The sequence below is a fragment of the Podospora pseudoanserina genome, chromosome 5, assembly GCF_035222485.1.
Source record: "Podospora pseudoanserina strain CBS 124.78 chromosome 5, whole genome shotgun sequence".
NCBI classification, from domain to species: Eukaryota; Fungi; Ascomycota; class Sordariomycetes; order Sordariales; family Podosporaceae; genus Podospora; species Podospora pseudoanserina.
Window position 1 is genome coordinate 3,059,306 of NC_085924.1, and position 23,478 is coordinate 3,082,783.

The window sequence follows — 23,478 nt, forward strand, 5'->3', positions numbered from 1 at the left end:
CTGCCCACTATCACGTTAGGCATGTTAGTAGGGTGTGCCATCGCTGCCACCTAGGCATAAGTCAAACGCTGTCGAGTTGAGAGCGATGGCAATGACGGTCCGGGCACACTGAATGTGAACGCAGGGCCAGTGTCTGATGAGGCCGGACCAATGGTGGCGGATGGGACCGTTGAGGGTGGCGTGGGGAACTTATAGCGACGGTCGTCGTCTGCATCGAAGAGGTGCTTGACTTCCGTTGTAGGGGTTTGAGACTGGGGGACCGGTGAGGATTCTCTGACCATCTACCTGGTACATGCTCTCCTCTGGCCAGTGTCTGATTTTGACTAGCAAACCTGTCGGCGGTGTCGTGGGGCTCCATTTGGTGCCCGGGCAGCCAAACATACTTGCAGCTGATAAAAACACCCGGGACAACTGGGACTCTCTCAGCGCCCTCTCTTTGTCATGAATGTCCTGGATCAATCATGTTTCCAGCGGCCCTCTGAGTTTGTCCTTGCCCAGCACCTTGTTGAGAGCGTTTAGGCAATCTGTGTGGACGATGACGCTGGCAGCAAGTGATCTCTCAATGGTAGCCAATGTCCCAAGTCTTCTGACAATTGTCTGAACCTCAAATATGGCCAACATCAATGTCACTAACATGGCCACAAGCTCGGTGTACTCAGGTGAGAATGTCCGTCCCAACTTCCACCCACCAGCAACGTGTTGGGCGGGTTTGTAAACGCTGGTTATGTCATGCCGTTTGTAGGCTATGCCAATTCCTCCAAGGCTATACCTGCCAGCGTAACGCGCGATAGATCCGTCACAAAAGAATGCCAATTGAATGCACAACGGCGAGGGTACATGGACCGAAGCCCTGTGGGCAGCCTCTAAGGCGTCCTTGTGTTCTTGCCACGTTGGTTCGGTGCCGGTGAACACGAAAATGTCTCTTGCGGTGTCATTATCCTCAGTTCCAGTCGTCTGTTAGGCGGTGGTATGGTTGCCAGCACCATCTTGCATGGCGGCAAGGGCAGTGGCGACCACCTCTGGGTTTGGCAAGGAAGCGGGGGGAGTCGTAATCGGGGTGGGCTCCGGATTCTGGACGGCGAGGCTGCCTGTCGTGCTGGCTTGGTCTTCGACAAACATGGTCAGCGAAGGTATCCCTTACTTCTCATGGCAAAGAACCCTTACTCACCGCCTGGCTGCGCCTGTTGCGCTTTGATCTTCCTCCTTTTGTCATGATTCTTCGACTTTCGGAGCCACCTTGTTGCTGTTGTTGGCAGGGATCGCAGTCGAAGATTTTGCTTCAAGACGGAAAGTGGTCGGAAAATACTGGGACAAAGCTCCTGTCTCTCCATGGGGTGGTGTACCTACCTACCCTTAAACATTTTCGGGAGGGTGCATTTCGCCAACGTGCCTGATTGGGGTCAGGATAAGGGAACTCAAATGCAGCTGATAGCAGAGCAACCTGTACCAACGGCATTTCTCACCGCCCGGAGCAGCTGGTGCCAACACCGTCCCCCGCCAGAGGTGTCCTGAATACCAGAGCGCACTGGAATTAGGCTCTTGGCCCAACCTGACAGGGGGCCATCAAGACCACTCAGCAGGTTGATTCTGACGCCACCTAGCCTTTACACTTCTGGACCAGATGCCTCTAACCTCGGGAGTCCCCGAGTCATTAAAATCGCCCGTTGAGATGGATCTGACGAACAGCATGGTTTCTTGAGAACAACAATCCACTTGAATGTTGGAAATACAGTTGAGAGCGACGGTCCTAGCATTGAAAACAGTCAAAGTGTTAGAGTCTATGTGGGCGGCTAAACCCCGGCGCTCATCGCCATTCCTCCCCTTTTCTGCTCCACCCCGGACTCCACCATCAACCACATCTCTCAGAAAGAAATCCCCTCAGAATCAGAAAAGAAGAAGGCTGGTTGACATCTTGTTCAGGTAAATAGAGCAATTTTCACTACTAGACAGGAAGGACCATCCGACTCATAGAAACGGGCTGCCTAGTACAACCACTTGATCAGACTCAATCTTTGTGAACCTTGTTACAGATGTCCCCAAAAACGTCCAGGGCATGCTGATACCCCCCGATAACCTCCCTGAGTCTTTTATCGAGGTCTCTTCCCAGAGGCAACATTCGTTCCTTTTCTTTTCCAAAACCCACCCCCTCACCAACAATAACATCATAGACTGCCTTGGCAGCTTTCTTTGAATCACCATCTGCCACAGTGGCCAACTTGCCTCCAGCCAGGGTCTTGGTAATTTGGTCGGCCACTGACCCAACATATTCAGTAGGCACATCCCCCTGCCGATATTGTCTTGCAGCCCTGGCGTTGTCGCCTATAGATGTATGATCAAAAGCTCCCAACTGAACCGTCAATACTCTAACACCTAACGGCGCAACCTCTGTAGCGAGAACCTTGGAGAATCCTGTTGTGGCAATCAGCTTGCTTTCGTTCGTACCTTCATTGCACCTGATATAGTCTCACCATCCAGCGCCGCCTTAGCAGCCGCATAGCCAGCCATGCTCTCTCTTCCTTCCAACCCAGCCCCACTACTCATATTCACAATCACACCCTTCTTCCGCTGTCTCATGAACGGAAGAACAAGCCGTGCAAGACGAGTGGGACCAAAGTACATTGTGTCCATCATCTCTTTCAACTCGTCTTCTTCCAGCAGCTCCGCAGGGCCAAGGATGCAGAAGCCAGCATTGTTGACCAGTACATCAATGGCGGTACCGTTGGAGGTTTCCAGGTCGTTGATGAGCTCGTGGCATCTCACTGGGTCGTCGACATCGAGTTCCAGCCACTGACGGGTTCCGGCACCGGGGTGGGAAAGAATCTCGTCGACGACTTCGCGAGTTCTCGAGGGAGAACGGGAGGTGGCGATGAGGTTGTGGCCTTGGTCAAGGACAAGCCTGGAGAGCAGAAGACCAAAACCTGAGGAACAACCAGTGATGAGGAAGGTCAAAGGTTGTTGCGGAGAGCTGGTCATTGTTGAGGCCGTTATCGCTGAGTGAATGAAAGCAGCCGCTGCCCACAATGCGCGGGGGCGAGGGTCCAAACCCTTTTCTGTTCTTAACTTTTTCACCCCTTGGCGGACTTAGCCGGTGATGACCTTCTTATATCCGGATGAACTTTTCTTGCTGTCGATTTTCAGATCAGCTTTTCAATGCCCTTCTCTCGCGCGGTTGGGTATGGTGGGGCGGTTAGGAGTTATTGCCGAAGACAAATGCGAGACGATGCGAAAGGTGGCACAGTGCCATTCAGAGTCGCGCGGCTTGACATCATATCATCCACCCATCTCACTTGGGAAGCCATATCCATATACAGGAAGGTATGGAATTGATGTAAAGGCAAAAGGAAAGCCATAATATCTACAATACAATGGCTATCTGAAACCGTTACTAAGCCATTAAAAGACTTCTTGAGTGCCTGAAGCGAAAAAAAACCCCGGGTACAGAAAGGAGAATAGCCGTGGTGAGATTCAAACTCGCAACTTTCCAAGCACAATTACTTTAGTCATGCTAGAGCAAATGCCGTAGCTCAGAATTCTATACCACTTGACCACCATACCACTTGACCATCGAGCCATTTCTCCTATTGTTAGTTGTTTGCCAGGGTTTGTTTATTAAGCCCAGCCTGCTTTCGAGAATAAACCCAGTTTGGAGAGGGGAGCAGAGCTGGTGAGAGACTTTACGCCTTCAAACTGCGACCGGGAATACCCATCGGCTTGATTACCTGTAGACATAGCACTTAAGACTGCCAGTGTGCGCCTGTACCTATTATTAGATAGATTCGCGACACCCGCTTCGCGGGGGGCCGCTTTCGGCGAAAAACGCAACAATAACAACAACATGCTCTCGGGAATAGAGCTATAAATGAAAGAAAAGATGAATGGTAACTATAGGTTAAGAGGAATGAAATACTATAGGGGAGTTATTATTGGAACTGCTGTCAAATAATACATATGTTCTTTTTGGAATAAAAAAAAGAAAACGACCACTCAACCGGCGACCCTTGCACAGTGATGCTGCTCAAATTGAGGCTCGCAACCATTTCATACTCAGGATCACTAGTGAACCTCTTTCTTCGCACTGGCATTTCCAAACGTAACATGGGGTACATTCAAAGCTCGCATTAACTCTCATCACCATCGCCGCCCAGATACCTATCTACAAGCCACTACAAAGAAATCACCTTCGGAAACATTTGTATACAGGTCCCCCGATTAATGTCCTCCCCCAACCCAGCCGACATCCACATCTGCTGCCCGCACCACAAAATGTTTTTCCGCCCAGCAACCGAGAGGGTCAACTCGCCCGTCAACGAGTTGATACATCCCTTGATCTTTGAAATGGCAGCTCCGCCTGCAATCTGCGCATCCACCGACGTAGCAGTGTTGACCTGCGGCCAGTTGCTCCCTGGAGACGCCGTGCTCATGTACGCCTTGTAGGAATAAGTGTAAGGAGGGACGTTGTACGCCAGACCGAGGTAGCCATTCTGATCGATCGACCATATATATTTATTTTGAACGCTGGCGGCTGTGGAGCTGCTAGATCCTTGCCAGTTGATGCCGCCAGTGAGGCCGTTGAGGAGGTTGGCGTAGATGTAGTATACGGGAGTGGTGCCTGCCTCGAAAGCAAAGGCTTTGAAGACTTGGGGGCCGGGCTTGCAGCTTGCTTGTGGGGAGACGGTCTCGACGATGGTTTGGGTGATTGTGACGGTCGAGGGGGTGTCTACTGTCAAGGTGGAGGAGACAGTGTCGGTGACCAGCGCGGTGCTTGTCTCGGTGTCGGTCACGGTGGTGACGGCGGACTCAACGACGGTGGTGGTAATGGAGATCGTGGTGGGAACGGAGATGATGGCCGCTGTGTCGGTGAAAGTGGAGGTCAGAGTGGTGGCTGACAGGCCTTCGGCGGTGATGGTGGTTGCCGTAACGCCCGCGCATTTGCACGCCTTGACGTACTTCTCCCACGAAGGGCAGTTTGCCGTGGCATATGAGGGCATGGAGGGAGACAGCTCGGTCTCGGCAGCACGAGCATAGATGCGAGTCGACGCCGGAGCGACCGTGGTGGTTAAGGTCTGAAGGCTGGTGTCGGTTGCCACAATGGTTTGGGTGACGGTGACCACAACCGTCTCGGTGTCGGCCGTTGTGGTAATACCAACGGTTTGCAGTTCTGTCTCTGTTACAAGAATGGATGTCACCGATTCAGTGAAAACGACCGTCTCAACCCAGCTCATTGTAGGAACTTCGGTCACCGTTTCGGTCACTGTGCTGGCCTCTGGCGTGATGGTGACAGCAAGAAGCGACAAGCAATCCTGCGGGCCATCGAACAGAGGATTGGTGATGTCTTGCAAACATTTGTTTGACCGACAGCATCCAGCAGATGTTAGCTGCAGCCAGCCGAAAGCCGATAAGAGGGCAACTCCCCGCTTCATGGTTGCTGTCGTTGCGGCAAAGTAAACGAATGACTTGAGTGAGAATGCTGGCAAAAGAGTGTGAGAGATGGTCGAGGGCCATCAAGAAGAAAAGGGACAGTCGGCTCTTTAAAACCCCATTCTCCGGGCCCCGACTGCAGGGTTGGATTTGACCCCTATCAAGTTGAAGTCAAGAACATTGTTTGGCGATCTAGAACGTGGCGTGGCTCAATTATTGCTGGGGTCTAATTTCCCGGGACAGGGCTGGAAGGCTCAATAGCGCTTTTTGGCATCCCAAAACGGTTAGTTGATGCCGTTGTCGCGTCGTCCAACAAAGCTGAAGACCTGAAGCCCTGCTGTATTATCTCCACTTTTATTTTCAGCTGTCGAAGTCCTTTGCAACGTGGTATGGGCCAACAACATTGATGCTGCAGCCTTGCTTGGTTGTTTCTTTTTTTCTCAGCCGAACTGTTCCCACTGCAAGCCAGCAACAGGGTGATAAGCACAAGCTCACACTTTTCCAAAAAGCAAGTATCCCCCCTAACCTCCCTTCCAGGCCTATTGGCTATCTTTCAAGGCCCATTAACCATCTTTGGAGAGGTATTAATCCTCTTTAAAGGCACCTTGATTATCCCTCGAGGCCCATTGATAGATGTTTCGAGGCCTGTTGGCGATGTCTCAAAGACTCGAGATTGGGTCCATCCACACCTAGACACTATCACACCATTGGGATTTGCTATCCACTGCACCCACAGGGACTTCTCCGGTTTTGCACATCCTGTTGCCCCCCTGTTCAATGTTGTATGTAGTTGGGAGGCTTAACATCAGCGGGATAAATAGGTATAGTTACCATATGCCACCCAGATGATGAATTCCATGCTACTTGTATTGGCCAAGTACAATCCTGCATTTCTTTCAGGCCTGAACAGAATCAATGTTTCTGTGTTTTGTCTAATACCTTATCACTCATTCTGTCCACAGCCATTGGGTTACGCTTGAGCAGGTCCCCCACCCAGCCAGTGGGCAGATAGGTGCCCTCGATGATTATTGTTCGGTTAGAAAGTCATTGGCTGGCATACGTGTTCTCCGTGATAATCCCACGATGTTCCTCCCTTTGAGTACTCTTGTGGGGTTCTCATACTTCTCATTCAGGGGCTAAGAGGCCGGGTTGAGTGTATCTATTCAGTGAAGCATTTCCTGCGCTGATGGGAATGTGTGTTTAGTGGATGTCTCAATGGCTGAATGAAGCCGTCATTATGTACTAACAAAGAGGCGACATTGATTGCCCAGACCCTTCGTCGTACATGCATTGGGTCGCTGCAAACAAAAGACCAATTATCCAACAGACATCCCTTTTACCTTGGGAGATAGCTACCATCGTGAACCTCCCTACTCTTGCAGCCTGTTGATTTCTTTGGCGACCAAGACACCAAGAGTCGTCAGCTGCCGGCAACAAGGCCGTCCGTCTCTATCCTTCCCAACTGCCAACCAATCGGCTTCCTGCCACGCACCAAGGAGCCAAGTAAGCGGGACATCATTGCTTGTCTTCGGATCATTCCGAAGCGCTGACAGATTTGCCGAGAATCATGTCGCCAAACTGTAGGAGGACGCAACCCCACAATACCCGAGAAGTTGCCCCCATTCTGCCGATAGGTCAAGACATACAACATGCCAAATTATTAATCTGAATAGAGTGCCAACCTCCATCGAGATATGATGTTCGCTATGCTCGGTTGGTTGGACCGAGGCGTGACTGTAAAAGCAGTCTAATTTTGGGCTGCAATTTGCTGGTGGTGTGGCAAGGCATTTCTCCCCCTATAAAGTCGTCGTGTTGCACAACACTGACGAGGAAGAATATGAAAGGGCTCCTGCGTCGAAACCGGTTTGCAGTCCTTTCTGCCTTTCTCTCCATCGCCCTTGCCCTTCTGAGCCCAAACTAAGTTCCATCCTCGTCCACCATGCATTGGAAAGCCCTTGCCCTGGCAGCGGCCGTCAACGGTCAAGGCTTGAACGGCCTCAACCACTTACGGTTCGGGTGCTCCCAACTCACCGTCGAGCGTCTGGATCCTCTTGTCAACCCAGGAGAGTTCCCGACGCCACATATGCATCAGATTATCGGCGGTAACGCGTTTGTAAATCTTTCCGAGATCTAAGGTTTGGTACAAGGATGCTAATGTGTGTATAACAGAACGCGTCCATGCCCTACAATACCGACATCGCGAATTTGGCAACCTGCACAACTTGCGGCCCGGCAGATGACTTCTCCAACTACTGGACCGCCAACGTGTACTTCCGGGCGAGAAATGGTAGCTACAAGCGCGTCCCGCAGGCGCCCAACCGGTATTTGTGTCTGGTGTTGTGTGGTGGTTGGTGTCACATCAACTGACTTTCTCCCAGCTTCCTGTTTAATGATCGTTTTACCACCCAAATTACAGGCGGAGCCGTAGTTTATTATGTCCTGGCTCCCGTTTCTTTGTCACTCTTCACTTATCCTTTCTCAGGCGGTTCTGGCCATCCAGAACGCACCTTTTTTGGGGGGGGCATACCCTAGCCCTAGCCCTCACTGTGGGCCAAGTTCGATGTTCTTGTTTCCCTGGCAATGGAGAGATTGAATCTGTATTATACCTCATAAGCTCATACTAACAAAAACCAGATTGCTCCCCGGGCCAAGACTGTGACTGCATTCAAGCCTGTAAGATGTCCTCAGAATGGCCAATAACTCCTGCTAACACAGAAAACAGGGTTTCAGAATGTTTGTTGGCGACGTAAATCGACGAGAACCGAAGTAAGCAGTTCAGTATGACCTTTGAGAACTTCTATTTTAACAACATGGCAGATACAAAATGCAGAGCTGCTTCCGATGCTACAGCGGGCCCAACTTCGGCGGCGATGACATGGCGCCGTGCGCTGATTCCCGCCTCGACTTTGAAGGCTTCCCGACTGGTCCCTGTCTCGGTGGTATAAGGTCCAACGTGCTGTACCCAACGTATGCCTCTTGTGGGTCCTTAACACACACATGTGCTGATTCTCCACAGATGCTGGGACGGGAAGAACCTCGACACGCCCAACCACAAGGATCACGTCGCATATCCCACCTCCGGCCCCTCCAACTTCCTGTCCACCGGAAACTGCCCTGCCAGTCACCCCGTCAAAATTCCCCAGCTCATGCTTGAGATTGTTTGGGACACGACCAAGTTCAACAACAAGGCTGAGTGGCCAGCCGATGGCTCACAGCCGTTTGTGTTGTCGACGGGTGACAAGACGGGGTACGGCCAGCACGGCGACTACGTCTTTGGGTGGAAGGGCGATGCGCTCCAGCGGGCCATGGATGCCAATGGTTGTTTCAGCGCCACTTGCGGAAACCAGAAGAGCCAGGATATTGCGACGGCGAACAAGTGCCAGATCAAGAAGACGGTCCGTGAGGATGTCGAAGGTTGGTTTAATAGCCTTCCAGGTAGCCCAATGGCAGCTTGAGATGGCGAGGGAGGCTTGCGGTGGGCGTTGTTTGTCGGTGGCGGAGAGAACGGAGAGGACGGCAATCAACAGTGTGGGGAGTAGGGTAATCTCGTATTGTGACTTGATTAATTCTCTGACGCTAGGCCAGCGTGTGATAAGCTCTGAGTGGGAAAGTCGTGTGCCGTGTGTTGTGTCATTGCTTCAGCTTTGTCCGCGTCTGCCGTTTTGTGCCAGCTGTGTCTCCGTGTCTGAGCAGGGGAGCCTGCGGGATCCGCCTTACTCCCCGCGGCTGAAATGAATCAGCCAATCACGCGTCACGAGGTCGCTAAAAACGGCAGGTCCGTGCATTGACCACAAGCGTGTCATCCACAATCCCCAGCTTCACCTTCCACGGGACTGAGCTCGGTAAGACGCTTCCGACGTGGAAGGCTACTCGAATCATGGGTTGCACCAAGTTAGAACGAACATGGCCCACCACAGGCCCTGTCACCATAGGAGCGCGCCATATAAAGCTCATGAGTAGCAGGGAAGTGAACACATCGCCGGACTTTACGGGTAGTTGAGTTCCTGGCAGTGATGGAGTTGTTGGATGCTGGACGACATAGCGATCTGGAAATGCTCAAGTAACAGGATATTTCTTGGTTCTCCTCGGTCCATCCCCCAAGAATTAATCCAAGCCCCATTGAAGAAGGCATGACACGTCTATTGTCTGTGTTGTAAGGCCAGTACGCTATCTCTTTGGGTCTTTCAACTATCATTCAAGGCCTGTTGACTATCCTTCAAGTCATGGGATTTAACCCTAACCCTCCACAACCCACGAGCTACAATTGTCTTTGACTATCTCTGAACGCCTCCAAGTCTAACACCATCCCCCATCTTCGTATCAAGATGGAACATAAGTTACGTGAATCGATTCTGTCTCCGTGTTGACGCCTACAAACCCCCCACCTCCCCCGCCCCCAACTTTACTCATAAATGTAACAGAACTTGCCCATCAACCCACCCATTGTGCTCATCAGCTCCCTCACCTCGACATCGGGCGCCAACACACCCAGCCCGCTCAGGTCGTCAAGGGTTCCGTTGGCAGATGGTGGGAAGTTTGACATGGTTCTCGTGTGACTGACCTCTTTGAGTCTCTTCTCCAAGTTCTGACAATATCGTATTAGTTACTTGTTCCAAGTTCATAAAGGATTTATAGACGGTAGTTAGACATACTTGGATTTGCCAGATCCACCAAACACGGTCAATCATGGTGTGATGAAGCCAAAAGGCGGGATCACCCGGGCTGGTATAAAAGTCCTGTTCCAAGGTCCGTCAGCATCTCCAGGCAATAAGCGCAATCGAAGGCAGTTCCTCACCCCTCCGGGATCCCCCCCGACAGTGTAGTGCCCCCCCTGTTGTTTCTCAAACGTTAGCTCGGTTGATTGGGATCAGAGTCTTTGGTGAAAACATGAAAAAAATCAAGAAAAAGGAGAAAAAGAAGAAATGTGGCATCGGCGTAGCACAAATTGGTATATCACTAGCTCGACCCGCTGTAAAAGACTCAAAGAAAGGTCTTACAGCATGGATTCCCCATTTCCCTTGAGGAAATTGACCCTAGTACATCAAATCAGCCACATATCGTCCCAACTGTCAAAGGTCGTCTTACCTCCATCACTGTCTGAAACCAATGAGTATCGTTGTTCTTGGTGATGACGTCGTAGACGTCCTTTGCGGATGTTACAGCAGCTGAGTTCTTATTGATGTCGCGGCGCAGACATCTAGGATTGTAGCCGAGCCCATCGGCACGGGGGTTGCGTGTCAGCTGTAAGATAGGGGCAATTGGACCTAAATTGACGGTCATACTGAGCAAGCGAGGTCAGCATGGCTGTTATTGCTTCATGGGTGTTGTACCATCTCAGTCCGACACCGGAACACCAAAGGATGGTACAGACATACTTCTTGAAAGGCCCAGTTGTGACACAACCACCTCCGTCGGCTGGGGGAATGCGGTCATATGGCCTAGGGGCGCTTCGTACCAGGGTAAGGTAAGCTACTAGTCAAATAATTCCAATAGCGGGAGATAACAAACCCTGGGATCATGATGCCATTGTAGTTGGCTTTGGCGCCGTTGCCTCCCATGCTGCCTTCAGAACCGTCGAAGAGAGGGGAGTTTGCAGGGTCTTTGTGGTAGCGATCCCAGTTCCAATACTTGAAAGTTGAGTGTCAATGATCGGTAGTGTAAAGGGGGACAGGAAGGGTGAAAATCACATACCGGTTGATATCCCTTGTATCCACACTCGTTGCGAAGGGCTTGCTCGTAGTGCCATACGTAATAGCGGTGCCAGGGTAAGAAGAAGGTCTGCGTACGGGTTAGAGATGAGCACAGGATATGTATTAGAAGTATAGACTCGTACGGATCCGTGGTTTCTCGGCGTCTGCTGGACGTGGACGACGATGTAATCATCGAACCGGCTCTTTGCTCCGGGGGCGGCAGAGGAGGTTAAGGCTGGCTTGGACATCAAACAGAGGACAGCATTGGTGTACTCCTTTCTCTGGGCGAGGGTCAAATCCATCCTGCAATTGTCAGCCTTTGCTGGGACGAGATATCATCAGCATGGCACCGCTACACTCACCATTCCTTTCTCCTCACTGCCGTCTCCAAAGTGCAGTTGCCCTGGGGATTCTTTGCCAGCCACTCCTTCACCTTTGGCAGACTAGCGGCAGCAAGTTGATCGACAACATCAGGGGGGTATGTCTGCGCAGCCACCAGGCTGGCAAGAAAGGTGGTTGTCCAAAGAAGCATTGTTGACACCAGACTTATTTCCTGTCTTTCACTACCTTCTGGAAACCACAAGAAAAAGGGGTTTTGATCCGGGGGTCTGGTCCCCTTTTCTTCTTTCCCCTTTTTGAGATCCCATGCGTGTTTTCCACGTGCCCATCCCGGCTATTATCATCTTTCATCAGGAGCACGTTTTTCTTACCTGCCTTGCATAAGATGGAGACAGTCATTAAACTGAGGAGACTGACCGACCAGATGGAATTTATCCATTACACAAGGACCCATTATCCCTCGTCAATTTGACTTTGGATGACGATCATTGGAGCGTTGGGCCCCAGAAGGACATGTTTTTATGCCGGAAACCGGCAAAGAGTAGCATGTTCATATGGATTGGTCACAAAATAAACAAGGTGCCAAGCTGTTGGGCGGATCCTGTTTGTTTATGAAGGCGCCGGCATTTCACTCACCTTACCAGACGGCTGTCTTGAGTGGTAGCTTATGTGGAGTTGGTTTGTGGTTGTTGTTCCGAGTCGGAAGCCAACGAACCGGCCGGCAAGCGAATGAAGGTTAGGGCAATATAATTATGCTTGTTGTGGACACGGCGGCACACACTGGAATGCAACTCAGTCTGGGGTGCAGGCATGATGCAGAGTGTCTTCTACCGGTAAAGACCCTATTGGACAGGAGGGAGGGAGGCAGCAAATCCTTGCCCTACCAGGTAACTTACAACACGATATGCGTGTTTTCCACATGACATTCAGATAATTGCGCTCACCGTCTTGCACTAGGTGTACGTTTTGCAATGTTTGAGGTGGACAATTCATCATATGCAGCGCGAGGCCTAAGCCTAGGTAGTTTAACCCTAGTCCTGAGAAATCCAAGGCCCGCTTAAGGGTTATCTGTGGGTAATGCAAGTAGGTCTGTCTGCCAAGAAACTTCAAAAGATGACTGCATTATTTCTGCGCGAAATAACAGCAAAACTCCGAGATTCATAATTGATGCAGCTTTCTTTACATATAGCAACTCAAATGTGACGGATATGACATATCTCCCGAATCCCGCCGGTAGGCAAGCATCCTTCTGCTCGAGAACACCCGGCAAAGCACCTTTTCCCCGCCGCCCCTGCTTCACATCCCTCTCTTCTGCGCTCTCCTTTCCAGTCGATTCCTCTTTTCTCTTGCAGCAAAAAGACACTTGTACAAAAGATCTTCTATCGCTCTCTACATCTTTCTTCGTCAGTCACGTGATCGACGAAGCCCAGTCGAGTGTCAATGTAGTCGCTTCTTTCTAATTTAGCTCTATAAACACGACTGAGTTTCTCAACATTATCCATGCCCCTTTTCCTTCTTTTTGTCATAATATTATTCTCTTTTAATTATTCTATTTACTTTTTATTTCTTTGCCTATCCCTATCTCTTTTACATCGTCTACATCAAACCATTAATATCACAGATGTCGCACTAGGTGTCTACAATAGCTGGTACCTATCAAGCTTTATTCAATACAACATACTATTTTAATGGCAGGTTACACACGATGGCAGTCAACTGGTATATACCACAACCTTTGCCCTGCCGACTCAGCGGATAGCAAGATTCTCCTTCCTGTGGGCAATATCGACATGGTCGCACTGGGGTGTAAGAAACAGCGTTCTGGGAACAAGCTACAGGTAGAAGCCTCGCCGGAACTGGAAGGCTGCTATTCGGCTTTGCTCCAATGCTGAGACAGACATGCAAGTCTACGGTGAGTATGGGCACGGTTAAGACCATCCAGCTGCCCGAGCCGGACACGCTGAAGCGGAAAAGGTATGAACAATTGGTGAAGACGGAGGTGAAGAGGACGAGGACGAGAGGTCTTGGAACATGGCGGAAATGTATTCAAAGATAGTGAGAATTCCTGTGAGAATAGGCCAAAGACCTACAAAGACTGCACAAGGCCTATAAAGATAGTAGAAAGGCCTATGAAGATAGTGGGAAGGCCTTCAAAGATGGTGTAAGTTCCCTGAGATATGATATAGACGTCCTTGATAATATTCTTAAACCAATCTGCAATGTCATCAAGGCCTCTAGCGTAGCGGAGCATGTAACAAGAGGCTGTGTTATAGGTGCACTGGCAACTACAGAACCTGTGTAGCGTTAAAATGGCGACAACCCATTTCTTCCTCGGCAGAAAGGGAGCCTGCGCCACATTGGCTCATCCCTTATTTTGGGGACCACCGAGGATTAGGATGTTTCCCTGAAACTTAAAGTCAGCGAGCTGAGACATCTAAGTCCATTTGACGATGACTTACCATCAGCCTTGGTAATTGTCAGCGCGGCAGTATCATGCGCCTTGACTTCCAACTCAAAATACTTCCTAAAGATCCCGAGATCCTCCCCTGTCCACATGTCGTGTACCAAATAACCCTTGCCCCCAGACTTCAAGGGTGGGATCTCAGCAAAGACAGCCCGCATGTTTACAGCCGTGTCACGTGTATTGAGCAGGAAAACATGGATCCCCTTGACCGATGTACCCACCCAAAAAGCAGCCGGATGGTCCCTGTCCGACGTATTGGCGGGCCTGTCGTTGCCCCATTTGTAGGGCATGGCCGAAGCACCATAAACCGGGTCTTGGTTGAAGTCGATCAGCTCCTTGTTTGAAAGAATATCGAGAATGGGCTTTCTCAACGCCAATGTATCCAGGGGGGTTCCGACGATAAGCGCGCTTTTCAAAGCACACCAAAGAGCAAAGTGGCTGCGGTTCTCCTCGATCGTCAGGTCCCCATTGCCAACCTCGAGCATGTCCCAGTCATTGTGGCTTCCGAAATCAGTATAGTTCCACAGCAGTGATGCCTGGTTGACAATCGGCATCAGTCCCCAACTCCATTTCTCTTTGCCCTTCCACGCGGGGAAGATGTCTCCCCACATTCTCCACGAATGACCGGTGCTGTTACCCCAGCGCTCGACGTGTGCGTGGCCCCAGACGCATAGTGAGTATTGGATGGTGCGGTTCTGTCTTTGGAGGGCGTCATGCATAACACGGTAGCGTTTAGCGGTGTTGGATGTCCCCCAGTCATAGCCAGGGGGGGCATTGTTGGCTGGTTCCTCAGGGATGTACTCGTATTCATCAGCCCATTCGGGCGGCACATTGCAGTTGTCGTACTTGAGATCTTGGCCCTCTGCTGTGAGTCTTGGGGCAATAACACGTGGGCGGGGAACATACAGTCAATGCCCCATTTGCTGAATGTTGCAGCATCCAGTTCTTCATACCCGAGTGATCCTGCGTAACCACCACATGTATCGGTGCCTTGGCCAAACCACAATGGTTAGTGTGATAAATAAGGACCGTCAAGAGGGTGAAGTGAACAAACCTGCATCACTGTAGATGCCCAACTTCAGCCCCAGTGAGTGGACCTCCTCTGCCACCTTGACAATGCCCCGAGGGAATTTCTCGGCGTCGGGTATCAACTCGCCGGTCGTTGCGTCACGTCTTAGTTCTTTGTCGCTCCAGCAATCATCAATGTTGACGTATTCATAGCCGAGGTCCTTGAGCCCCAAGTCAACCAACTGCCTGGCCACGGTGATGAAGACTCCCTCGCTGATGTTGCATTCGTACTCGTTCCAAGAGTTCCATCCCATAGCTGGGAGACGGCCGGTCCCGTCTCGACTGACAAAGGCTGAAGCCAAAGAAGCCAGCCCGAGGAGCCGCCCTGCAAGAGACGCCATCGTCTGTGTGTCGTGGAAGAGAAAGTTGTTTGTTATTGTGTTTTGTGAGAGGAGAAGTTCCGGGTTACATTTGGAAATATTAATGAACCGATGTATCACATTTGGCTCTTTTGAATACCTGTGGGATGAGATCGCGACCTGCCCTTTGGAGGAACACTGAAACTCGGGCGGGGTTGGTCCGCGCTCCCGGCCCGGAATGGCGATATTTCCACAACTTAACTCCAGTAGACTTGGCTAACCGCCAGGCCCACTGATAGTGACAGCATGTAATGGTTTCGATTTGACGGAAAATACCATTTACGAAGGAGTCATACCTATCTAATAGGCCCACACACCTTACTCGAGTACGTCATGATTAACCCGTAGAGAAACAATGCCATGCAACATTCTGTGCGAGGGGTGTTCCACGCGAAAAAAGAGGGTTCCGGTGAGAAATAAGTACCCGTGAATATAGACTTGAATACCTTGGTTGCGCTTTGGGCTGTTGCGCTCCAGACGCAGTGGGACTGAAAGATGGCTGAGTTGTTCAAAACCAACAATACTGCTTCCGGATCAATCTCCTCCTACCCCTCATCATCCTCCTCCTCCTCTATAAGTATATCCTCATCTGGCGTTCGCAAACGCTGCTCCTTGGCTTGTCTTGTTGGCTCGGGGGCGACAGCTTCCTCGACTGAGCGAGTGTCTTGCGTCTGTACGCGAGATCTCTTAGACCTTCTTAGGGGCTCAGGGACGGTAGGCAGGGGCTCAGGGGCGGTGTCAGGAGCGCAAGGCGGCGTCTTGTCGACCGTCTTGGGCGCTCGGGTACGGCAACCTCGATCGAGTTCAGGGGCTCGGGGTCGACCTTCTTGGCAGTTCTGTTGCGTAAGGAGTCTTTTCATCGCACATTAGTGAGGCCATCACACAGGGCATGCCAGAGCATGTCAATGCACATCGGGCACCGGGTATGTCAGGACATATCAGAGTATTGGGGTAGAGGTGACTCGAAGCATATCAAGGCATATGATCGAGGCATATCAACCATGCCAAGCATGTCAAGGCATCAGGTCATGAGGACACAGTGGGACAGAAGGACAGCGGGAAAGTGAGGTAGCAGCAGTGTGTATATTCGTCATATTTAGTACATGTGGACTGGCCAATGTAAAGGCCAGGCACAATGTCACGACAAGAGATCACGGAACAACAGGAAAAGAAAAGAGAAACAGAAAGACTAAATCAAAATTGTAAACTAAAAAAAATCGCAAGGGATTGACCTGAAGGGCATTATGTATAATATTCGAGATTAATATTTTAGCTAAGGGTGGATTAATGTTATATCTATTATTAGGATTTATGTAATACTATAAGGAATAAGCTACCAATATACCTTTACGAAGGATAGGAATAAAAATAAAAGAGGACCGACCTCTCTGATCGGAATACGTTTATTTAGATATTTTTATACCTCGGGCCGGCAACTCTTGACTTAAGTAAAGGATCCACACACATACAGACACACCCACATACACTACTCTACCACCTCGACTAATACGAGTACCAACCCTCGACGAATCAGTAAGACAGCCTAAAAAGGACGGCCCCGGAGGGATCCGTTTAATCTAGAAACTATCTTTCTAATTCTAGGAAGGAGGCAACCCGATACGGAATGGGTCGAGCAGCGCGGCGGCGGTAGCGGGCGGCAGCGGCGAGCCGGGAAATAGTATATGGGCGCCGTATGGAGAGCGAGGAGGCGCGAGAAATAGCTAATAATAGTATTGATAATCGCTTAAAATCAAGTATAATTGTCTGAAGAAGAGGAGAGAGGAAGAGGAATGAGAAAATAGACACCTATACTTTTCATACACGTTCCAATACCCCACCAACCCCTTCCTTCCCCTTTCCCTCCCTTCCTCCTTCCCTCCTTTACCTTTCACGTATTAAGCGCGTCCGGGCGTATATTTACCAGGCAGATGTAGAACGCCTGACATAAAGGAAGGAAGGAAGGAAGGTTTAGATTATAATTTGGAAGGGACTCTTGGGGCAGAAGCCATCTCAGCCGGCGCATTGAAAATAAGTTTATACACTTCCCTTTATTATAGTTCCTGAGGGACAATCGTTTATTCTGGAATAAACTTTCTTCTGAGGCAACTCTGAAAGAATCATTTACGGTTCAGTGCCAGGTGGGATACCAGTCATTTGACTCTAGGTAGGTATGTGGCAAGGCCGTGCGTCCCTCAACGCAGTCAACACACAAGAGAGTGGGAAGGAGGGGATGTTCCGCATGCGAAAGAAAGAGTCAGGTGCAGTTATAATACGAGTGATAACCTGGAAACATTGACGACTGCTTTCCTGTCCTCCAAGTCTCTCTTGTCTTGCCACAGTGATTGACTATGTGACATTGATCACAAAACTCCTGCTTTTAGGGCCGCAATACCTGCGCACCATGCACGCGCAGGGGTCAACAGGGATCCAGGTTCTTCCACTTGCACAGACCACAACCACCATCTGACCATCACCCGCGCCAGTCAATCGATCAATTGCCCGGTGGCTATTAGGAGTCCTGGACAGAAGAGATTAGTCATTGCTGGCTGCACACGAGGAACTGGATTACCTGGGTGTGTTGCCATGGGTGTGGATGCTTTTGCCCGATTTTGGTGATTTCCAAGATTGAAGATGCTCGCTTTGCAAGGCTCTGTAAGCTCAGCGTGTCGCCCCGGATTGAGAAAAACAGACCGATGCTTGCACCACTTAAGAGTCTCACCAAGTTAACCTATTACCTTCCAAATATATATTAAATAATAAGGTAGAATGCTTTAGATGTACAGTATTAATGAATAGTTCATAAATTGTTAAAATTGGGGCCCTGTAAGCTCTATTTTACGGTAGTTTACTGCTGTAATATCATAAGGCGTGTAGTTCCGAAAGAACTAGTAGATACGGCGAAGACGGTCACAATACACCTACCTGGCACCTCGGAGGATCCACTGAGTACAAAGTCAACTTCGAAGCCCGACGCAGTAAGACTCATATGATGGCTGACCTTATCCACAGTTAGTGGCCCAATACTGCTCGCAACGCCAACTTTTCCTTGGCAGAGGCCTCCTGTATCGAGCTCTCAACTCTTCTTCATATCAAGCCCAGAAAATACCTTGATACATGATCATTGTCCGGCCTAACTTCTCCACTTGACACCAGTAATGCTATAACCTCGTCCATCGACCCATGATCATGCGAAAAGTCCTGACCGGTCCCCAAGCTATTCCCGTGTCAAAACGCATCAAACAGACCCATCAAATCCATTCCAACATGGGACATGTCAGGTGGCGCCGCCTCTGGGTTGTAAAAGCTAGAATCGAAAAAGTCCCTCATCTCGTTATCGGCATCCATTTGATGCGGTGGCTGTGGAAACGGCCGTGGCATCTGATGTTCATCTCCACTGTGATGTGCCTGCTGCTCGGCGTGGTGATATCCCAAGCCCAGTGCTGAAACCGCCGAGACAATCCCGCACATGCTCTTCCATAACCGATAGCCCGCGATGCTGGTCTCGGAGAAGCCCCTGACAAGGTTGACGGCGTCGGCAATGTCTTGACAACAGGCGGCGGCGAATAATTCTGGTGCATGGCAAGTAGCGAGGAGGACTATGGCGAGCGCCGATATGAGGTAGTGGTTATAAGCCGGCTGTTGCCGCGCGTAGATGTCGGTTTCTCTACTCAGCGTGACAATGACCTGGATAGAATCCCTTGCTATTTGGACGACAAGGCGCGCTTGGGGAGGGTTGGCGGCAATGGCGCTGCTGGTGAGGACATGGTGGCGGTTTACTAGGGACCGCAGATGGTTGCCACGAAGATGCATCATTGAGCGGACGTTGCGTGCAGCTCTTGAGGGCGTCAGGGTGGGGTAGTCGAGGTCAAGGGTGGGCGGGTTTATGGGGGATAAAAGTGAGAAGACAGCCTGAACGGGGAGGGTATGCCGCAAACCCAGTCTTGGATTTGCTGATCAAGAATCAGCGCGGGAGATGGGGAGGTTGATGTGCTGCCGAACTGGGGGAGGGCTTCCCAGACCTTGGAGCAGAGGCGAGCATAGTCGACAAGCGAACGAAGGTAGACTTGATGTGCTGGCTAAGACCTGTGTTAGCAAACGAACTTGCAGAGGGGGTGGCATGCAAACCAGATCAGGAAGCTCAGGGTCAACATCACGGTCAACTATGGCAAAAGACAGGCCAGTACCTAAGCTCCATCGACGGTCAAGGCAATAAACAGACCAGAAAACAACCAAAGCATCTTCTCGATCTGCCGGGTCAAGAAAGTTCGTGATCAAACTCTGCCGTCGATGCAAGCCCATCTCTAGTACCATTCTAGCTGCAATGCCCAGAGCTTAGGGTACTGTCAGCACGCCCATTATTTTCTCATATCATCAGGCAACTCACTGCGCCAGGCGTAGAGCTCTTCGTCACAATAAAAGTGGTACGTTGCCTTCCCCTCAATATCAGTCCCCGGAATTATCCAATCTTAACGCAAAGGCTCACTCTCACCATGATAGCCGCCGTTCGAATCTCGATGAGTGTCACACGGCAAAAGCCAACTACCTGCAACCATGCCCAACAACACCGCCGATACCACCGCAAGGAGGGGTAACTGCACGTTGAGAACCTCTCATTCAAAGTAAGGCAGACAAACAGAGGCATGGCGGTTATCAAAGGAAGGCCACTGGCCAGGAGGATATCGAAGGACTTGGCGATGGCCTGAGGCCAACAAGGGCACGGGCCACGCGAGGAAGGATAAAATACGCGTTTGGAAATACCAAGACTGTATCTCTTCTTCTTCTTTTCGGTATCACAGACTTCGAGGCCATTAAAGATTATTAGCCTGAATTGAACCATGAGTTCCAAGCCCTGATATTACAGCCCTTGTTATATATAATCTTTAAATAATCGAAGATAATAATTACTGCACTACGACGTTATAGCGCTATCGCCACTTACCCCGCTTTCTTCCTTTGTTAATATCCACCATATTATTATTAGCGCCACCCTTAGATATCGTTGAAGGATTCGTTCCACTACCGTGTAACCCTTGGGTTAATGACGACGAAGACTCCGACTTTACTATAGGAGAGTACTCCTTTAATACGTCGCTTATTCCGCGACCCTTCATTCCTGGCTACGCAGCCTATATTCCCCTTCCGACATTACCAGCCACGGTATTACCTACGTACGCGACCGCTCGAAACCTATAAGAAGAATTCGATAGCGCGTCTATCTCCACCTATAATATAGCGGACTATCGCTCTCCTTTAGCCGAGCCTATCTAAGTCGACGACCACATAAAGCTTACGCTCTACTCGCCTCAGGACTTTAAAGTTATTATAAGCGACCCCTCTAAGATCCAGCCTTTACCTAGAGCCGTCTATAATCCGGCACTATGGATTATCGAACTTTATTACTAAATAAGCGAGGCCTACGAAAGTGTACGATAGCTTACTCGATAGTAATATAAGGAGCGTATCGACCACTAAGAACTCGCATGCCTTAAGTAATAATATAAGTATATCCGTAAATAGTATATTATTTACGTTAATATAGTTAAGCTTAGGGTCCAGGTCTTTAAATAATAAATTAGATACTTCCGTTAGTAGGTTAAAAATAATAGCGCCGCCTTTACGAACTAAATTTAGAAAGCTATCGCGGTTATTATTTAAGATAAACGGTAGCGTTAATAAGCTATCGAGTAATTTAGCGAAGCGGTTAACCGATACTACTTTACTTTAATAACCCTCGAGAAAGAGATTATATTTTAGAAAAGGTTTAATAGTAATATCTAGGAATGGGTTACCTAATGCGACCGAGATATTACGGGACTTTTAGCTAAAGAGTTTATTAATTCCGTTACTTTTAATAATTACGGACGGTGTATTATAAAATAGGTTAAGAAACTTATAGCGGAAGATCTTAAGGAATTCCGCGTTTAAATAGAGCGGAATCTTAATACTAACGTTAATTCTATTTAGCGTAGTATAAATTAACGGGTATCGGTGCGACTATCGTATCTATCTATAGCTATACCCTTTAAAATATTATCCTTAATTCGGCGTATATAAAAGCGTTTAACTATCTAGGCACTATAAGATACTTAAGTATACCGTATAGCTTAATAAATTAATATTTAGTTCGAATCTTTTCGAGCCGGCCCTATATATATAACGCCTATACCCAATAATAGCGGAGGAAGAAACCTCCCTCCTCGACGATTCGTCGTTACTAACGGAGAACTACCTTCTAACCCCGATAACTCGGATTTAAAAGATATTTACGATAATTACTATAAAAAGCGACCGCCTACGGACGGAGCTACAGGAGGACTACCTAGAGGACCTTTAGCTTTACGTAACCGCCCTTAATTATTTAGTTCCTCGGATTAAAATAACCTTACTCGACTTATTCGTTAGTTTTCCTAGGTACTAATCTAGGTTAATTCGGTGTATATAGTAAAACCCCTAACCTACGATAGTAGAAACCTTTTTAAATTTAGGTCCTAGTAGTTTAAGGTAGAAATATATATAGATTCTTACTTTATAGGGTTCCCTACCGACTAGGTTAAAATTAATTAAGTTAGATTTTTACTTACCAATAAGGCTTAGATATAGCATTAATAGTAAGTTAGCTAAGTACGGAGGCTAGGCTTTATAGATATCTAAAGTAATTATATTATTATTATTAAAAAATACTTTCGGGATATAGCTAAAAGGTACCGTAATACTTATAAAATATAAAAACTCCGGTACTAAAGAGATATTTTATAATACTTAACCAAGCTTATAGACCTTAACGAAGTAATTTAATAGTTAAGAACTATATTCTAGAGTTATATTTTAAAGGTATTCCCGGATAAAATTATTAAGTTAATTTACTTAAGATAAGGAAGAGTCCCGGAGATAGACAAAGACTTCCTTTACGCTATTTAAGAAGCTAGCTATATCTATAAAAATATATTTATTAACCCTAATATTTTAATTAGTTACCGGGCGGGAAAAAACACGCTTACTTTAATCTCGAAGCGCTCGAAGTCGGGCCTTCCCTACTAAAGTCGTTCCTAATAACCGTTAAATCTATTTTTAAAAAGCACTAAAGTACTAGCTAAAGTACCTAACGCTAGACCCAATTTAAAGGATATTAAATGGGCGACCGTTAAAGAAGTTTTAACGGGGATCTCGTAGGAGAACGTCGATAAATATAAGAAAAACGGTTTTACGTGCTAGCGATATAGTCGTAATAACCACTATACTCTTACCTACTTCGCCAGAAAGGATATCTCCGGTAATAACCTTCCCGCGGCTCCTCCTAAAGTAGCCGGGATTAAGCGGAAGGCTAAGGAAAAAAAGAAAGAAAACGAATTAATACCTCTAAAGAAAGTACGAATCGACGCTATTAGGGTATATATTAACGATAATAAACTACCGGTCTTCGAAGTACTTAACGACGATATATCTAGCTTTAAAATAGGTTTTTACTAGGCCGCCTAACTACGCTGATAGGACGTAATTGGCCTACTAGCGTTACCGTTACAGGAGTTAAACGCCCTTACAAGGAAAATAAAAATAAATAATTACGATACTAGCCTAAGGTAAGGACTAGGCCTATCGTTAATATAAGTATTATCGAAGGTACTAACGCGCGTCCTCGGGAATACCCGGTACGCATTCTCTTAAATCCTAATAGTACCGTTCCCGTTTTATCGGAGGATATAGTTACCCGCCTCGCGATTAAGATTTTCCGTTACCCTCCTAGATTCTACCTTTAATTTTTTACTAAAGAAGGAGATATTAATAAAGAAGTATTATATACCAATACCGTAGTATTTAGGTATTTAGAAAACTATTTTACTAAATTATAATTTAAAGTTAGTAAGCTCGACGTAAAATATAATATTATCCTACTATATTAGTAGCTCTAAAAATACTAACTAGCTAACTTCTACGACTAAAACCCTACGAAGATTATATTTACCTTTCTTATATACCGCGAACGATACACTAGCCTATTAGTATTTAGGAAGGCTAGTAGGATTATTTTTAACGTTAAAGACGATCGAAGTTTTATTCCCGAACGCTTCCGGAACCTAATACTATTAGTCCCTTATAATATATTTAAAAGGTTACCTAATTATAAGCCCTAGGACTATATAAT

General features: G+C 48.4%; 7 protein-coding genes across 7 annotated transcripts; 2 read left to right on the plus strand and 5 right to left on the minus strand.

Moving 5' to 3' along the window:
* Positions 1-1,899: 1,899 nt before the first annotated feature.
* On the minus strand, positions 1,900-3,090 carry QC764_506720 (uncharacterized protein). Its single transcript, XM_062947925.1, has 2 exons — positions 2,469-3,090; positions 1,900-2,409 (listed from the first exon to the last, which is right to left on the minus strand). The coding sequence occupies exons 1-2, from the start codon at positions 2,971-2,973 to the stop codon at positions 2,006-2,008; spliced, it is 909 nt and encodes a 302-aa protein (XP_062799361.1). The 5' UTR covers positions 2,974-3,090; the 3' UTR covers positions 1,900-2,005.
* Positions 3,091-4,163: 1,073 nt separating this feature from the next.
* Positions 4,164-5,420, minus strand: QC764_506710 (uncharacterized protein; the record flags this gene model as incomplete). The annotated part of the gene is made up of 1 exon (XM_062947924.1): positions 4,164-5,420. The coding sequence occupies one exon, from the start codon at positions 5,418-5,420 to the stop codon at positions 4,164-4,166; it is 1,257 nt and encodes a 418-aa protein (XP_062799362.1).
* A 1,901-nt stretch (positions 5,421-7,321) lies between these two features.
* QC764_0082800 (uncharacterized protein) lies at positions 7,322-7,785 on the plus strand (the record flags this gene model as incomplete). The annotated part of the gene is made up of 2 exons (XM_062940822.1): positions 7,322-7,531; positions 7,588-7,785. Exons 1-2 carry the CDS (start codon positions 7,358-7,360, stop codon positions 7,783-7,785), a joined length of 372 nt encoding a protein of 123 aa, XP_062799363.1. The 5' UTR covers positions 7,322-7,357.
* Positions 7,786-8,149: 364 nt separating this feature from the next.
* QC764_0082810 (uncharacterized protein) lies at positions 8,150-8,919 on the plus strand (the record flags this gene model as incomplete). Its single annotated transcript, XM_062940823.1, has 3 exons — positions 8,150-8,184; positions 8,233-8,385; positions 8,435-8,919. The coding sequence occupies 3 exons, from the start codon at positions 8,150-8,152 to the stop codon at positions 8,871-8,873; spliced, it is 627 nt and encodes a 208-aa protein (XP_062799364.1). The 3' UTR covers positions 8,874-8,919.
* Positions 8,920-9,820: 901 nt separating this feature from the next.
* QC764_506690 (uncharacterized protein) lies at positions 9,821-11,640 on the minus strand (the record flags this gene model as incomplete). The annotated part of the gene is made up of 9 exons (XM_062947923.1): positions 9,821-10,003; positions 10,071-10,154; positions 10,214-10,249; positions 10,504-10,699; positions 10,794-10,865; positions 10,927-11,045; positions 11,110-11,196; positions 11,252-11,411; positions 11,471-11,640. The coding sequence occupies 9 exons, from the start codon at positions 11,638-11,640 to the stop codon at positions 9,821-9,823; spliced, it is 1,107 nt and encodes a 368-aa protein (XP_062799365.1).
* A 1,773-nt stretch (positions 11,641-13,413) lies between these two features.
* Positions 13,414-15,643, minus strand: QC764_506680 (uncharacterized protein). The gene is made up of 4 exons (XM_062947922.1): positions 14,966-15,643; positions 14,818-14,901; positions 13,907-14,776; positions 13,414-13,851 (listed from the first exon to the last, which is right to left on the minus strand). The coding sequence occupies exons 1-4, from the start codon at positions 15,318-15,320 to the stop codon at positions 13,817-13,819; spliced, it is 1,344 nt and encodes a 447-aa protein (XP_062799366.1). The 5' UTR covers positions 15,321-15,643; the 3' UTR covers positions 13,414-13,816.
* Positions 15,644-18,563: 2,920 nt separating this feature from the next.
* On the minus strand, positions 18,564-19,830 carry QC764_506670 (uncharacterized protein; the record flags this gene model as incomplete). The annotated part of the gene is made up of 5 exons (XM_062947921.1): positions 18,564-19,247; positions 19,274-19,414; positions 19,464-19,669; positions 19,723-19,768; positions 19,828-19,830. 5 exons carry the CDS (start codon positions 19,828-19,830, stop codon positions 18,564-18,566), a joined length of 1,080 nt encoding a protein of 359 aa, XP_062799367.1.
* Between the last annotated feature and the right edge of the window lie 3,648 nt (positions 19,831-23,478).